The sequence below is a fragment of the Aricia agestis genome, chromosome 12, assembly GCF_905147365.1.
Source record: "Aricia agestis chromosome 12, ilAriAges1.1, whole genome shotgun sequence".
Classification (NCBI taxonomy): Eukaryota; Metazoa; Arthropoda; class Insecta; order Lepidoptera; family Lycaenidae; genus Aricia; species Aricia agestis.
This window is the reverse complement of record NC_056417.1, coordinates 9,204,056-9,220,151: the sequence shown is the minus strand read 5'-3', so window position 1 is coordinate 9,220,151 and position 16,096 is coordinate 9,204,056. Positions and strand designations below refer to the sequence as shown.

General features: G+C 33.9%; 3 protein-coding genes across 4 annotated transcripts; 1 reads left to right on the top strand and 2 right to left on the bottom strand.

Moving 5' to 3' along the window:
• Positions 1-304: 304 nt before the first annotated feature.
• LOC121732817 (ER lumen protein-retaining receptor) lies at positions 305-2,913 on the bottom strand. Its single transcript, XM_042122811.1, has 5 exons — positions 2,741-2,913; positions 2,398-2,657; positions 2,153-2,299; positions 1,902-2,007; positions 305-1,008 (listed from the first exon to the last, which is right to left on the bottom strand). The coding sequence occupies exons 1-5, from the start codon at positions 2,829-2,831 to the stop codon at positions 974-976; spliced, it is 639 nt and encodes a 212-aa protein (XP_041978745.1). The 5' UTR covers positions 2,832-2,913; the 3' UTR covers positions 305-973.
• Positions 2,914-3,055: 142 nt separating this feature from the next.
• Positions 3,056-9,275, top strand: LOC121732815 (translation factor GUF1 homolog, mitochondrial). The gene is made up of 11 exons (XM_042122808.1): positions 3,056-3,269; positions 3,388-3,553; positions 3,691-3,813; positions 3,910-4,423; positions 6,315-6,525; positions 6,875-7,006; positions 7,441-7,556; positions 7,883-8,115; positions 8,661-8,789; positions 8,899-8,982; positions 9,068-9,275. Exons 1-11 carry the CDS (start codon positions 3,214-3,216, stop codon positions 9,191-9,193), a joined length of 1,890 nt encoding a protein of 629 aa, XP_041978742.1. The 5' UTR covers positions 3,056-3,213; the 3' UTR covers positions 9,194-9,275.
• Positions 9,276-13,049: 3,774 nt separating this feature from the next.
• On the bottom strand, positions 13,050-16,095 carry LOC121732816 (WD repeat domain phosphoinositide-interacting protein 3). 2 transcript variants are annotated; one of them, XM_042122809.1, is made up of 6 exons: positions 15,916-16,095; positions 15,555-15,836; positions 14,552-14,703; positions 14,069-14,275; positions 13,707-13,944; positions 13,050-13,614 (listed from the first exon to the last, which is right to left on the bottom strand). In XM_042122809.1, exons 1-6 carry the CDS (start codon positions 15,980-15,982, stop codon positions 13,511-13,513), a joined length of 1,050 nt encoding a protein of 349 aa, XP_041978743.1. In that variant the 5' UTR covers positions 15,983-16,095; the 3' UTR covers positions 13,050-13,510. The 2 variants fall into 2 exon arrangements, with proteins under 2 accessions (XP_041978743.1, XP_041978744.1); XM_042122810.1 differs by having other exon boundaries at positions 13,707-13,948; positions 14,073-14,275; positions 15,916-16,090.
• Position 16,096: the final 1 nt, after the last annotated feature.

Below are 16,096 nucleotides of genomic sequence, written 5' to 3'. Positions count from 1 at the left end.
TAGGCCTAGCGTTTACATTGTTATTACAGTTACAAGTTTCAGATTTTAGTATTTAGATCTAAGAACAATGTTAATTAATTATTTTATGAAATAAATACTTAAATCAAGTCGATCTTTAAATTTATTTTGTTGAATTAACACCAAGGAACAAACATTTTAATAACAATAATTAGTATTTCTAGTATTCATTTACTGTTAATGAATAGAAGGCAAGAAAATGATACACAGATTCTAAAATTAAATATTTATTACTGCAATAAAAATACAGCATTGTGTCTATATTACCTATATTATTGTAAGTTATAACTTTGTTGTTTCGTATAAAATAATAATAAACATACCTTTTGTATGTTTCAACTACTTTTAACTAGTTACAAAACACCAAAAGTTATAAGGGAGAAATTTATATGTGCTAACCCAATATACGATTTACCTAAATGCTTTTACAATCTTAGATTGTGAAGTCTTAAAACTAGGGTTATGTCATAATCATACGCACTTTGATAGGTTAGAAATATTATATTATTAACTTATTTCTGACACACAAGACGTAACACTTGAAAATTAATTTTATTTACAGCAATAAGCAGATTGATTCTTCAAAAGTATAAAATCAACAAACTATTATATTATCATTACATTATGACAAATCTTTAGCTAATGATAGGTTTGTTACATAATAATTATTATGAATCTAATATTACATTAAGCCTCTATAACAAAAGGAACCATGTATTATTTGTTCTGATGTTAGACAGCCATGGAATTGATTAAATAAGGACTGATACAACATTTAAAAGTAGCAATGCTCATAAGGTTCACTTTTGCACAGATGGCTTTCTAGAACTGCTGGTATAAAATATACAAAGGAGAGACTTAATAATAAATGTTCTCACAAATCTAGATCTTAGGTAATTATTGACTTATAATCAACTTTTGCATACTTTCAAATAGTTCTATTGCACCACACCATCTATGCTGGCAGCTGTAATTTTTTCCCCTTCAATACTGAAAGAAAATAAAAAAGAACATTATATTTCAGTTAATCATGTTTTATTGTACAATTTAGCAATGATGGGTATCAGTCATATCATATCAAATTCTGTAGTACATCCAATTAAATTATGAAAGTACTAAATAATAATACGTAAAAAATTAAACACCCAGACACTTTTTATTAATTATAATAATTTGTATAATTGATTTTTACAGAACTATTCGATATTAATTAACTATTATTTAAAAAAAAATTGATGTAATTTGACTACCGAAAATGGTGGCCTAGAGCTCGGCTAGACTCACACACAACTTTAAATGAACATGGCACTGCCATCATACAAAAACGACATTTTTGACAGTTCTTCTTTACCAGCAGCGCCCCCGCTCACGTTCATTTAAAGCTTTGTCGCACCCTTCGAAGGAAAGTTTTCGTACGAATAAAAATTACGTATGATAAATGGGAGTTTTAGAATTATTTATTTCACATAACTTGTCGGTAAGGTATTGATTTTTTGGTATCAATCGATGCAGGATGTTTTATTCTACTATATACTATTTCGAATCTAAATCTTTGAATTTTTAAATATTATAATATATACATCCTTAAGACAGCAAATAATGCAATAATGAGCAAAAGAGCTACCATTTAGTAAAGCAATAATAATACTGTTTTATTATACAGTTATGGAAAAAAATTTGATAGACCTTCAAATTTAGTGCATGATTCAAATATTATGTAAAATATAATTACAGAATCTTGTCGCTTTAGGAAGTTTCAATGACTATAGTCATTGAAATTTTTCGTAGAATTACTTTAACTTCCCTAACTTGTGAAGATACATTTTCTAAATTAGAATAAAAAATTTAAATAAATATAATTAAAGGCAAATATGTTTATTTACCTTTTGTGATATAGAGATAGAAGAAGTCGCAGTACAAAACAGTTTGTACAATTCCAGCAATAATGGCTATTGGCTCATAATAATCCTCCACCATGTAACGGTAGATCTGAAATGAGGAAAATATAATATGGTTAACACTTAACAGTATTAAATATCAACACTTGTTTAAACAAATGTAATTTACATCATTTAACATAATGTGGCAAATTGTTTAAAAGTTTTGTATATAGTAAATATAAAGTGACTCTTACCCAGTTAAGTATATACAGGCCTCTGTAGGAACCCAATGCGAACAAGTAGTGAGACGTAATACTTTCTGCCTCCCCAGTTTTGGATACCAAAAACAGTTGCGGCAAAATGGCAACAGATTCCAAATAAATGGAAAAGGTCCACAAAACCTAAAACAATCACACATATTAGCTAAAGGTATATGTTAAAAGGCATACAATACACATAGGGGTACAATTTGTATGCTTATAAAATAAGAATTACTAACCTCCAGAACGGTAAACTGACTGTTAATAAGTAGAGCCAGAATTAGAGACGGTATCAGGAGGAATTCAATCCTGAACGTATCGTGATTATGATCGTAGGTCGCCTTAAATTTGACATACATCAAGTACACTGTCGCATAGGATGCAGCGACAAACACCATCTTCATTATCGTGTTATATGCCGACACGTACGTCGTTAAAAGGTCCAAATAACGCGTTGTATATACTATAGAGAAAAGTATCTGCGATTTTCCAGATATTCCTGTAAAATTCAAGCAGTTTTAAAGACATGATTGATGATCAAAAACACATACAAAGCGAGTCTATTTGCCGGTTTGTAATTACCTGCACATGATCGTGTTTTCCATATTTTTAGTAACAATATAATAATAGCTAATAGATGGGATAAATCGGCAAGCAATCTGAATATATTCATTGTTAAAATCTCAAAAACAGCTCGCCAGACGCCGCGTAAACGAACACTCAAAAAAATCCTAATCAAGCAAAAATGACGTGGCTGTCTGACAATGGTATGCAGTGTTACCAATAAAAAATAAATTTCGATAAAAATAATTAAGTATTTAAAAAAAAAAACTGTCAAAAATCCAATCGTAACATGTTAAAATGTCATCTAGCAAATCACATGTGATGTCAAAAGTCGAAACTCGAAACCTGTGAATTTTTATATTTCCGAATTACGTTCTGTTTATTAAAAATGTTATTTATTGGTGTCAAATAATGTTTTCTTAGAAAACTACATACCTACCCATGCATTGAATAAAAAGTAATATCACAGAAGAAGCTATTTCGGAAAGATCATGGCCAATGTTTTCAAGTATTTAAAATCTTACCAATATATAAAGTTATTGAAAAGGTATTTGGAATGTATACAAAGCTGTAACCAACTACAATTTTAATATTTAAGAAGTAGGCAACAAAATCTTGTGTGGAAAAAATGTAATGTAAATTAGGGATGATAAATTTTATTTCAGTGCAAGGCGAGCTTACAGCAGTACAGTTGACGTTGAAAAAATTAGAAACTTTAGTATAGTAGCACATGTAGATCATGGCAAAAGCACACTCGCAGACCGACTTCTCGAAATAACAGGTGTCATTAAACCTGGAAATGAAAACAGCCAAGTTCTGGATCAACTGCCTGTGAGTTTACATTTTTATTTAATACTTCAAGAGTTAAATCGTGAAATTAAGGAAGAATTTGTGTTTACCTAAAGTTTACCACCGTCCACTTAAATTTTTATTATTATTATTAAACAAGTGATGATTGCTTATTACAGGTGGAAAGAGAGAGGGGCATAACTGTGAAGGCTGTTACTGCCTCACTAAACTATAAGTATAACAATGAAAACTACTTACTCAATCTTATAGATACTCCAGGCCATGTTGATTTTTCTAATGAGGTAATTAAATAAATCAAAATTATTATTTGGAAAATATATGAATTCAGTAATAATTCTGTAAAATCTTAATTATGTTAAAATTATCTCCTATTTCAGGTTGTACGCAGTGTAACAGCCTGTCAAGGAGTGATTTTATTAGTTGATGCCAATGAGGGAATTCAAGCTCAAACAGTTGCTGTTCATTCACTCGCCAAGAGGAATAACTTAATCATAATCCCCACACTAAACAAAGTTGATTTACCGAGAGCGAACCCTGAGAAAGTTAAGCAACAAATGAAGTCTCTATTCAAAATAGATCCAGAAACAGTGTTAAGCATATCAGCTAAGAAAGGATGGGGAGTTAAGGAGTTATTAGAAGCTGTAATTACAAGAATTCCTCCACCAGTTGTGGATAAAAATAAAGAGTTGAGAGCAAATATAATAGACACATGGCATGACAGGTACAGAGGGGTGTTGTGCTTAGCGTCTATTGTGAGTGGAACCATACAGATGGGTCAACAAGTACGATGGAGATCAGATATGAAACAACAGACTGTGAAGCATTTAGCTCTATTACGGCCCAGCGAGGAGCCTGTTGAAATGGCTGTGGCTGGTCAAGTTGTAATGGTAGGTAAGTTATTTACATATTAGTATTTTGTTAAACACAATTTTTTCAAATAAATTATTTGTCCAAGAAATTATCTAGGTAAAATGATGCTTAAATACTACTAGCTAATTTGAGTGATCAGCATTGTGAGTTTGTTACCATCAAAGAAAGTGATTATTATTATTATTATTTGTGTAACCACACTAGCAGCACTGATTCATAGACAATTAATGTTCAGTCAAGTGTGAGTGTTGAGTCGAACTCAATTCAATGTTAGAGCTCAACAAGGCTTTAAATGAATGTGGTGAAAAAGGAACTAACACTGTCATCATACAAAAATGTCATTTTTGACAGTTCTCCTTTACCAGCAGCGCCCTGTCCATGTTCATTTAAAGCCTTGTAGCACTTTAGTTGTAGAATGAGATTGACATAATCTGATTAATTTATGTAGATCTATGATCTGTGTCCAAATAAAGATACCATTGTTATTGTTACGGTACATGGTATACGGACACGTGGTGCCATCTAGCGACAAACCAGCGAAACTTACCGAGGGAGCACAGGCAACATAAATCCCCTACTCAATACTAAATGGCATGAGGTGCGCAACTACATACTCGAACCTTCTAGAAAGGTCCAATGTTTGTTTACGTGTTTACCGTTTATTTGTTTGTGTGTTTATGTGTTTTAATTTAGACCTTATGACTGAGTCCATAAGGTCTAAATTAAATTTGCCAAAAATTCTACTTACTGCACTTATCGTAAGGACGGCAGTTTTATTGTGGTACATGCTCGAGCCTCCTAGAAAGTTCCCACAGTTGTTTACTTGTTTACGTGAATCGGGAACTTTCTGGAATTCGTCTCGCCATATAAAAAGCCGCAGGCAGGCCCGGCAAGTTCAGTTCGTTTTGAGCTATCATCAAGGCGATTTCGGAGTGACAACAAGTGATCAATAGTGAGTGAACCAGTGAAACCTGCGACTTGGCTACGACCTAGGACAGTGATAGTGCTTAGTGATTGGACCTAGTGATTAGTGTTTGGACTAAGTGCTAAGTGTTTAGTGTAGTGAATAAAGTCTTCCAGAGAGTCACCAGGTCTTTCTCTCCAAATCCTCAAACCCTAGCATGTAACATTATTAACATCAGAAATTGGTTATGTTTTTTATAAACACGGTATTGTATAAAACACGAATAAAATGACATTTTCTAAAAATGATTCCGAAATTCCAATTATATATATATATATACAAGAATTGCTCGTTTAAAGATACTAGAGTTCGCCCAATGGTCGAAATTCGACCTTACTTGCAACGACATTAGGACTATTACCTATATTTTGTAAAAAATATTGACTTCGTCATAATTTTTTTAAATTCTTGTCTCCGGGACTCGGATGATCTCAGACTGGCAGTTTAAGCATTGCCTAAAAGTATCTAAAATTAAATAAAAAAAACAATAATCCATTTTCAATGTGTCTGGGACTCAGATGATCTTAGACTGGCCGTTTAAGCATTGCCTAATAGTATCTAAAATTAAATAAAAAAAAAAACAATAACCCTTTTTCAATGTGTCAACTTGTTGTCAGCAGACTTCAACCATAAATAAAAGAGTATAATTCGTATGTATAGGCTTGTCACTCAAAAATCTGTCATTTTTCCTAGTAGTAGTGTCGTAGTGTGTGTAACGTTTTATTTGTTAAAAATATATATGATAAAAGCATAATTTTAAAATAATATTAGCTCGATGCACTCCTTCACCATATAAACTATAACTGTGCGAAATTTCATGCAACTACGTTTCCCCACTTTTCGTAAAAAGGGTTACAAAGTTTTTCTCTCACATATTAATATATAGATAAGATTATTTAAAGATATAAGATTATCATATAATCATTAATGACATATTGTACCTTTCAGGGTGTGGCCCAAAAGGTGGTGGCAGCGTAGGTGATCAGCTCATATGTGCAAAATCAGCACTCAACACCAAAGAAGCTTCTGCCCCCACAGTCAAGCATATGGTGTACGCTGGCATCTATCCTGCAGACCAATCGCAACACCCACAGCTTAGTGATGCTATTAAGAAACTGGCATTGAATGACTCAGCTGTCAGTGTCACTATCGATTCTAGGTATGCATTATTTTGTTTCCCAACCATTTAGATATTATTTAAGATTGTTTTTTTTTTATACAAGAATTGCTTGTTTAAAACTAACTCTTAGTGTCTAAACACACTAGGCCGAAGTTACGTGGCGTAAATTGCGCATGATTACGCCCGCAATGTATTTTAAATTACCAATGACACGCCATTCCGTCGCGTTCCGTCCGTATTTTGTATGTGTTCGACATTACGGACATAATCATGCAGAATTTACGCCGCGTAACTTCGGCCTAGTGTGTTTAGACACTTTAAATGTACTGTATACAAAAGCTACTGTATATTAATACTAATACATAATTTTGAAAACTTTTGTTTTCAGTCCAGCATTAGGTCAGGGATGGAGAATTGGTTTCTTAGGTCTTCTGCATCTAGACGTATTTACTCAGCGTTTGTTCCAAGAACACCAGGCAGAGGCTATATTTACTGCTCCTTCAGTACCATATAAAATCAGGTGAACTAAGATTCTTAGACTCATAAAAAATGTAAAAACAAAATTCTGCAATACACAAAAGCTGACTAAACTAAGTGTCGTGAAACTATAATATGTCCGACGGAACATTAATGCACATATCTCTAAGGCAACTAAAATGAATCCAGTATCTATCTTTCAATTACCTAGAAGGCTAGGAAATTAGTTTAACACAGCTTTCCCCAACCAGCGGCCCGTCGGGACTTTATCTGTGGCCCGCGTGAAGTTATACTTGTACCATTTTGAAATTCACGCCCACCTGCAAAATAATGTAAAGTCGTTGAGAAAGTCGTGTTTCACTTTTAAATTGTTAACCACCGCCCGCGACACCTAGGCATGACATGTTTGTGGGATTGTGGCCCGTATGGAAAAAAATTTTGGGGACCACAGGTTTAACACAACTAACTTTGTTCCAGAGTCAAAGGCGCAAAAAATATAAAACAATACAAAGGCGAAGAAGTTTTAATCACAAATCCATTACAACTACCTGAATCACAAAATATTGCTGAGTATTTTGAACCATTTGTTAAGGGTAAGGCTTTGAAGTATTTTTCATAAAAACATAGACAATAGTGTAGAATGTAGATTATACCATACTATTATTGTTATTTGTCACGAATTTTGTATAGTCTGTCAAGAAAGTGAAGAAATTAAAAAGTGGCAACAACCTTTTTTCTTAGATTGATTTGAAAGGGATGACACTATGATGTTGCCACTGTTTAATTTCTTCACTTTCTTGACAGACTATAGTAGTGACTGCTTAGCTGCTAGTATTTCGACAATATTTAAAAGGGCGTTTGCAAAAATTTGGTCGTTTCAAAAGACATTTGTATGTGAAATGACAGTATAAAATTTCAGGAACAATAATAACACCCACGGAGTACATCGGTCCAGTTACAACGCTATGTGTGGACCGGCGCGGCACACCGCTACCGTCCAACGCGGTTGATGACAACATGACCATGATGCAATACATCCTACCTCTGTCAGAAGTCGTGATGGACTTCCACGACACGCTGAAGAGCATAACGTCAGGATACGCGAGTTTTGACTATGAAGACTACGGGTTTCACTCCAGCGCTTTGGCGAGAGTAAGTTAAAAAAATCGGCCAAGTGAGTCAGACTCGCACACGAAGGGTTCCATACCGTTATAGAGCAAAATTAGGCCAAAAATTGCGTTTGTTGTATTGGAGTCCCCCCCTAAATTCTTTATTTAAATTTTATTATTAATTATTAAAGTACAAATACAACTGAGTATTTCGTAAATATTTCAAGTGTAGCCGTTATTGATATCGAGCAAAAAAAATGTTTGTTGTATGGGAGCCCCCCATAAATATTTAATTTATTTTGTTTTTAGTACTTATTTGTTATAGCGGCAACAGATATACACAATCTGTGAAAATTTCAGAAGTCTATCTATAGTGGTTCTTGAGTTACAGCCTGGAGACACACAGACAGACGGACAGACAGACAGACATCGAAGTCTTGGTAATAGGGTCCCGTTTTTAACCCCTGGGTACGGAACCCTAAAAACGAGTGTATGTAGTTAAATTTTTAATAAACTAAACTACCTATATCTAGTCCCGGGAGTTGGGACTCAATAAACATGCCGAATAATTAAAAAAAACTTTTTTAGATGGATATTCTGCTGAATGGTGTACTTGTAGAAGAGTTGTCTACTATAGTGCATGCCAGTCGTCTGGAATACACCGCGAGACATCTCACTGGAAAACTAAAGGAAATGATACCAAGACAGATGGTGCAGGTATGACTTCTTTATAGGTTTGCATGAAATTGTAATAAAAAATAACCTTTTTTTTAATGGACACTAGCTTGTGTTGCCAATACAAAAATCAAGAAATTGTTTTTTTCAGGTTGCCATACAGGCTGTCGTATCAGGAAAGGTCTACGCTAGAGAAACTTTGAAGGCATATAGAAAAGATGTCACGGCAAAATTGGTAAATATCTAGTTTTATATATTAATGTTTGCTATAATGTTAGTTTAGTCCAAAAGATATTAAACATTAAAATCATTTATTTCAGTATGGTGGAGACGTCACACGAAGGAAAAAGTTGTTAAAGCAACAAGCGGAAGGCAAGAAGAAAATGCGCAGTGTTGCCAACATAAAAATACCCAGGAACACATTTATAGATGTGCTAAAAAGATGATGGCAATAAATAGAATTTGTATTTATTAGAAAACGGTTGTTGTTATTACGATTGACTAACAATATTAAAAGTCATAAAATTATTTCTGAAAAAACTTTTATTACTTTACTGTTATTGTTGCCGATTACAAGTCATTTATCAATTATCAGTAAAATACAAAAATAAATTATATCTAAACAAACATATTATATAGTTTGGTCATCTAAAAGTAAACTTAATAACATCAAAATAATATAATAGTGTAAATACAATGATGCTTTCTTATTTTCATTCCATCAGGTTAGGACAGAGCAATGAAAACTAAAATCTCAACTTCATTTTATAAACACTTTATTTCTATCGCATGTACTTAATTCGAAATACATATTTAGCTAAAGTATCTGAACATGTGTGATAAGCAAAACTTATATTATATCACGGAATTGAAAACAAATAACAACTTATGACATAGTTTTTTTATCAGTCATTCCCTGCGCGTTGTGACGCTAGAATCCCAATTATTTCATTTATTTTTGACACGAATCATATCGTGTCAAAAATAAATGACACGATATGATTTCATTTATTTTTGACACGAATCATATCGCGAATAAGCAAGCAAGACAGTGCGTCGAACGAATAACGAAACAGGAGACTATCACTAAAGCGTCGTTTACATTCAGCCACTGCCGCTTATCCTCGCGCTGCCGGAAATATTTCCCTGAATACTTCTGCGGCAGTAACGTTGCGAGTGATCATTTACACTAGTCAGCGCTCTACATACTTGACGCGTCGGGCAGCGGCAGCGGCATGACAAGTGGCTGCGCGAGTGACTCCTTCAAGCCCCAATCCCACTGAACTCTATAATACACTGGACAGGCTAATGCCGTACAAAATGACAGCTATTTTTTGTGCCGATTTGAAGCGCCGCGCTGAGCGTACTGTGAACTGATTACATAGAAAATTACAACCGCCATTTGCAAAATAGTAGTTCCAAGTACACTGTTACTGCTTTCACATAGCAATCAGCGCCAATATGGCGACTTTCAAATAGGAACATTTTATTGATAGCGATCGCCTGTCCAGTGTATTATAGAGGTCAGTGCCCAATCCCCATAAGAGCACCGGTGATCGCGACAACAATACAATAGCATTAATTCCAAGAATCCGCGATCGAAGTATTTTCGCGCTGCCCACTTCCCTGCCCGACAGGGCTGGATGTAAACAGCCCAAAATAAAGTGCGAACATTGTTGATGCCCAACACTATTTATCTCACTCGCACACCGATTTACCGCCATTTTATTTCCACATGATGGTATAAGACAAGGATAACAATGTAAGAAAGGGGTAAGTAGCATTAGCGCTCTACCAAAATATCTCCTTCTTCGATGCCCGGAATTTTGGATTCAAACAAATATATAAAAGTAAGTTTGAACATTTAACAGTTGTCAATCCGTCCATCTTCATGTCTTCATCAGGTAACAATAAACTCATTGCACAAAATATTACAAAGGTTTTCCTCATAGTAACAAATAGAGCGAAACTCTTAAGTGGCAGCAGATGCTACCATTCGTAGTATTTATAACTAATATTTTAAAGTTATTTTCAACCTTGCAATTGTGTACCGAATACATGCATAAAATATGCATGTATTCGGGTCACATTTTGTAGACAAATTTTTTGACCCAGTTACTCTTCCTTAGTTTTCATTATTCGTAGCACTCCAAGCTTACGCTAATACATATTGGCTGGCCTTGTTCGTCAAGTGGCTTTTCCAACTTATCAAAGACAGAAATATGGGTTAGCTTTAGTGTAGAGTAAATATTTTTATAATGCTGGGGAATTTTTAACAACAAATATGTTCCATCTCACATAGTTTACCAACCGATATGTTTCGTTTCGTCTTTCACAATTTTAGATCATGTATCACCAAGGTTATAAATATGATTTCCTTTTAACGTAAACTAATGTACAAAGTTGGCGCTCCAGTTCTAAACGTCAGCTTTTGTATTTGGAGGCCACAAGTCACAACATATTATTAATTTACACAAAGCCACCGCAACGTCTGAAGATGCATCATGCAGTAAAAATATACATAATATTATCATAAATACATGACCGTTCGAATGCCATCATTATTGATAGCAATACCGAATACGTACGTGAAACAATAACAAACTGAAGGCGAATGCAGATCCTACTATTAGGCTCAACTCACACTGGCGTAGTGTTAATTTTTTTGCTGCGTAAATATGGAAGCGCGAATTGAAGCGCTTTCATATTTTCGTAGCAGAAATTTGTATTTAATAGTAGCACAACAGAGATGAATATGCTGCTGGAAAAAATTCATGACGCATCGTGTCACTTCGTCGTCGTTTGGACTCTGCGCCATGTGATTTGAGCCTTAGAATAGTCATTAAAGCATAATAAAATTGAATAATCTCAGGAAAATCTTCTAACATAGCCCATGATCATGAAACTGTATTTTGTAGTTTGAAGTATGTCTGCTGACAAAAATAACTTTACATGGTATTTGATAATAAGCACTAAGTAATATCACATGTGTTATCAAAATATTTCAACATTGCGATTACTGATTAGTTAAAAGTATAAAGTCGCTACGACTTTTAAAAGTTAATTTACTTCAGTTACATAATACATTGTTTTTCCAAACAAAGTCTCAACGTACATAGTATACCAAAACTATATAAAAAAATAATGATTATATTATAGTATGCAATATTTGGTAAATTGGTGCATCAATGAATAAACATGTTCACCTTTTTTATTCGTTCTAAATTAGCTTCTAGAAGTAAAATTAAAAAAAGAATTATTTCAGTGAGCAACACTGGAAATATGAAAAGTGCCATTTAGCGACGAATCTGAAGAACTATCTCTGTAGCTCGGCCAGCAAAACAGTCTTTCACGCTCATAATACAACGAGCCAATTTAAAAAAATAATAATTCATTCGAAGACATTATAAATTATCTTCCTTACAATAAATATTCAACAAAATTTAAACAACGTCTAACGGCCATTCCCAATATTTGATCTATCTCTAGTTTTGCCCTACTAGAGATAGGAATAGCTCACAATAAAATATATGTCTCTAATGTCTAATGTGAGCTATTCCTATCTCTAGTAGGGCAAAACCAGAGATAGATCAAATATTGGAAATGGCCGTAAATGTTTAAAAAGTTACTACCATTCATTTCAGTCAAAGCAAGAGTTCTAACATTTGAGATCTACACATTTGAAATCAATAAAATTTAGCCGTCACTACAGGACACTAGAATTACATAACCATTTTAATAATTTTATAAAAATTTTAGTTTTTTATTCTTTTAAAAATATCAAATCCTTGCACAAAATGCATATTTTGCACTCTTATGATAATAATGTGCTTTTTGGTCTGCCATGATAAATACTTACATCAATTAGGCGACACCTGATCAAGATAATATTTACAAATACGTTTTTTAAGCTTTAACAGCCTTGATTAACGAAAGACAAGACTAATTTATGTCAAATGGCTTTCCAAACATGCAGGACAAGACAGCGAACATGCATTAACTTAGTCCTGTCTAATCCCGGGCGCGCACTAGCGACCAGGTCGCGGCGGCCATCGAGATAGATACCTTAGTATGAAACCGCCATAGACCGCGCGCACCTGACAGCAACGCGACCTGCGGCCACACCATACTTTCGCTGGCCGCCGCGACCTGGCTGCTAGTGCGCGCCCGAACTTAGGCTGGTTTTATCGTCAAGCGTTTCGCAGCGTCGTTGGAGCGCGCGCGTTCGAAGATTTAACAAGCGTATGGACAAACGGCGCTGCTCAAGCGCGCGACTTTAAAACGCTACTACTTTCCCCATACATCTTCGAACGCGCGGCGCTCTAACGGCGCTGCCGAAACGCTCTTAACGATAAACCAGCTTTATTTTTCGTAAGTCTAAAATTATTGTAAACGCAATAAATATGAAATTGAAATAATTAGAAAATCAAAAGACAGATTTAACAAATAATTATGTAAGATCATGGCAGTATGTTCTGATCTGTTTGCAAACTACATGTTAAAATAAAGTAAAATTTTGGCATCACTAAACAATTCATTGTATTGAAATTGATAGAAAGTTTTGTCAATGACTAGACCTAAAAATTCATAATAGCCAAAATAAACCGAGTGGAATCAAAATTTCATGAATTTTTCGCTAAATTGATGAATTTTTTCTACACTCTTCTTTTTTATGATATATATAAAGTATAAAAACTTCAATCTCTTTTCACCAGTGACAACTTTATAGAAATTGTATTGTTCTTAGGGTCTTCCATATTCCTTTATCTCTCTTCCGAGATTTCTAGGAATTGTGCATAAACATCTCTTGTATGTTCGCCCTTCTCATTAAATTTGTATTTGTAGTAGGACCCATCAGCACATATTACTGAAACAAAAAGATGATGTGAGGTTAAAAAAATAGTATAAAGTGGATTGATAAATGATAATGCAATATTCGAATATTCTTATAAGGCTTACCAATAATAGAACTTTTGTCCACTCCAAAGGCGCAAATACACGGCGGCCCATTTGGTATAGTGAATTTGCAGAAACTCCAATTGCTCGAGAAATATTTAGGCAAGAAGTTGACAGTTGACAATGTTGATTGCTTGTTAAGTTTATCATCTTCCAAGCTGAAGATATGTACTGTGCCATGGTCGGATGTTACACATAAATTGGTGCTTGTGTGGTTGAAATTGATACAGTAGATTGTTGCCTGGAAATAATGCAAATTTAAAACAATTTTAATATAAATTTTAAAGTTGAATAGATTTCTCTGACATGGTAATATTACAAAAATAAATTATAATATTATGACAGTTAGGTACACATAAACAAACCTGGTTAGCTCCTCTTCTCAGCTCTGCCAGTTTTTGTCCAGTACTTGTGTCAAACACTCTTATGAGAGTGCCTTTGGTAGAGGCAGTAGCCAATCTGGTGCCACCAACATTGAGGCTCAAACAGCTAAGTGGTGCCTCATGAGCAGCTATTAGATGACCTTCAGGGGTGCTGCTGGATGATCCAGCTTGATTTGTTAATTCTACCAGCTTCAAAAAAAACAAGAAGTGAAGAATTAAAAAATATTAATTGTTACATTAATAAAAAAATGTCCTTTATTGAGTAGAGTAGAGTGTGACATCTATTTTTTTTCCATACCTCTATAAACATTTTTTAACTAAACACATACTAGAGTGAATTTGGAATTTCTGCCATAGATAAATAGATGAAGCTGAGCAATGGCTCAATGATGATAGAGCGATTCAGAATAATTAAAACTTTACTGAGATATTAAATAATCTAGCAAGAACATCAATTGACTATACCTGCACATGTCCTGTTTTGCGGCTAGGATAGGCCAGTAGTGCATTGTTGCTGTGGGAGCACACTACGCACAAGCCTTTACTGTTCTGACATGTTTCAAATACATGCAGCAACTGCGGCTGAACAGTAAAAGTGTACACCTTTATCAAATTCTCTGCAAAAGAAAGATATATATATATCAGTTATTATGTTTCAGTAATTTTATATTATATTCAATAAAAATAAAACCATACATTTAATTTATGAATGTAAAATTTTTTAAAATATTTGTTTTTCAATAACCTTATTTATGCATTCTTAATATTGTAAATCATAAATTTAAATAACTGTTTATAGTCAAAAGATATTACAATTTTAAATGTTATATATCATATTATTATCTATTGAATTATTAATAAAATTGTGTGGCTGTAGATACTAAGTGCAACTTAAGCATTATGAAAAACTTTAATAAAAAGTGTTACAACAAACAAAGTGATTACCAAAAAAAACTATTTAGTGAATGTAAAGCACTTCCTCCTTTACTTAGCAACAACTATTACATTACGCAATAACTTTCACTATAGTTTACTTCAAGGCAAAAACTATGTCAATCAAGAAGAACATTTAACAAGTATTTAGATGTACAACATTATATTAACAAAAGTTTTATATACTTAATAAATATTACTATAGGTTTCTATTCAAAAAACAAACATAACAATTAGATCCTAAAAGGGATCCTATAGGAAAAGCAAAATTTTATAATGTTAATAAGCTTAGAAAAGAAAGATTGAGAGTTTTCTGTTACATACTGATAAGAACTTTTTTTAACATGGGGAAATACTTCAAGCATCCCCGGCAAATTGGGGATATTGGCTGGGGTATGTGCGACTCCTGCGTAGACTACCCACTAAAACCCCATGGTGTTCCACTCATCGCAAGCAGAGTTGCGGGTACGATAGAACCTACCGCAAACATACTGATAAGACCTAGACAACAATAGAATATTGGAAGTGTCCTTACCTAAGACCACAACAATTCTATCTCTTCTTAATTTCACAGCTTTGACAGGGCTATTAAAATCCAATGAAATAGCAGAGTCCTTCTTTAGGTCGTCCCAAATTATAACTCTATTTGGTGGATACACCGGAGTCTTTCCTCCTCCTACTAAGGCCATGTAATTGCATCGAAATAACATTTCTACGTAAGACAAACCACCTTCCGCAAAATTTTGTCGTTCTTTTTCTTTGAGAGGATCACTATTGAATACTCTAAATCCATTTTCCGTTCCGCAGGCGAAGCATCCTACAAGATTAATCAGTAAATAATATAAAAACAACTAAGATAGGACGGAATTAATTGGTAATGAAATGTTTTGGCTCACCTTGATCTTGATTGAATCCTACATATAACAGGCCATTAGCAAAATTGTTGTCCTCCGAAAGATTCATGATTAGGTAACCAATTATATCGCAAAAATGTATTGTTTAGCTTATTTTATCAGTAAAAACAACAGGTATTTGCATACAACCACAACTTTTGTTGCGGCAATTTGACACCTTTTT

Excerpts from the sequence above, each read along its gene's own strand:
- LOC121732817 (XM_042122811.1), bottom strand. The coding sequence starts at position 2,831 with ATGAATATATTCAGATTGCTTGCCGATTTATCCCATCTATTAGCTATT. Across the intron at positions 2,300-2,397 it reads GTCAGTTTACCGTTCTGGAG|GTTTTGTGGACCTTTTCCAT; the intron begins GTTAGTAATTCT and ends TGATTGTTTTAG. Across the intron at positions 2,008-2,152 it reads GCCTGTATATACTTAACTGG|ATCTACCGTTACATGGTGGA; the intron begins GTAAGAGTCACT and ends TCCTCATTTCAG.
- LOC121732815 (XM_042122808.1), top strand. The coding sequence starts at position 3,214 with ATGGCCAATGTTTTCAAGTATTTAAAATCTTACCAATATATAAAGTTA. Across the intron at positions 4,424-6,314 it reads TGGTCAAGTTGTAATGGTAG|GGTGTGGCCCAAAAGGTGGT; the intron begins GTAAGTTATTTA and ends TGTACCTTTCAG. Across the intron at positions 8,983-9,067 it reads AAGATGTCACGGCAAAATTG|TATGGTGGAGACGTCACACG; the intron begins GTAAATATCTAG and ends CATTTATTTCAG.
- LOC121732816 (XM_042122809.1), bottom strand. The coding sequence starts at position 15,982 with ATGAATCTTTCGGAGGACAACAATTTTGCTAATGGCCTGTTATATGTA. Across the intron at positions 14,704-15,554 it reads TAGAATTGTTGTGGTCTTAG|AGAATTTGATAAAGGTGTAC; the intron begins GTAAGGACACTT and ends TTTCTTTTGCAG. Across the intron at positions 13,615-13,706 it reads GGACAAAAGTTCTATTATTG|TAATATGTGCTGATGGGTCC; the intron begins GTAAGCCTTATA and ends TTTTTGTTTCAG.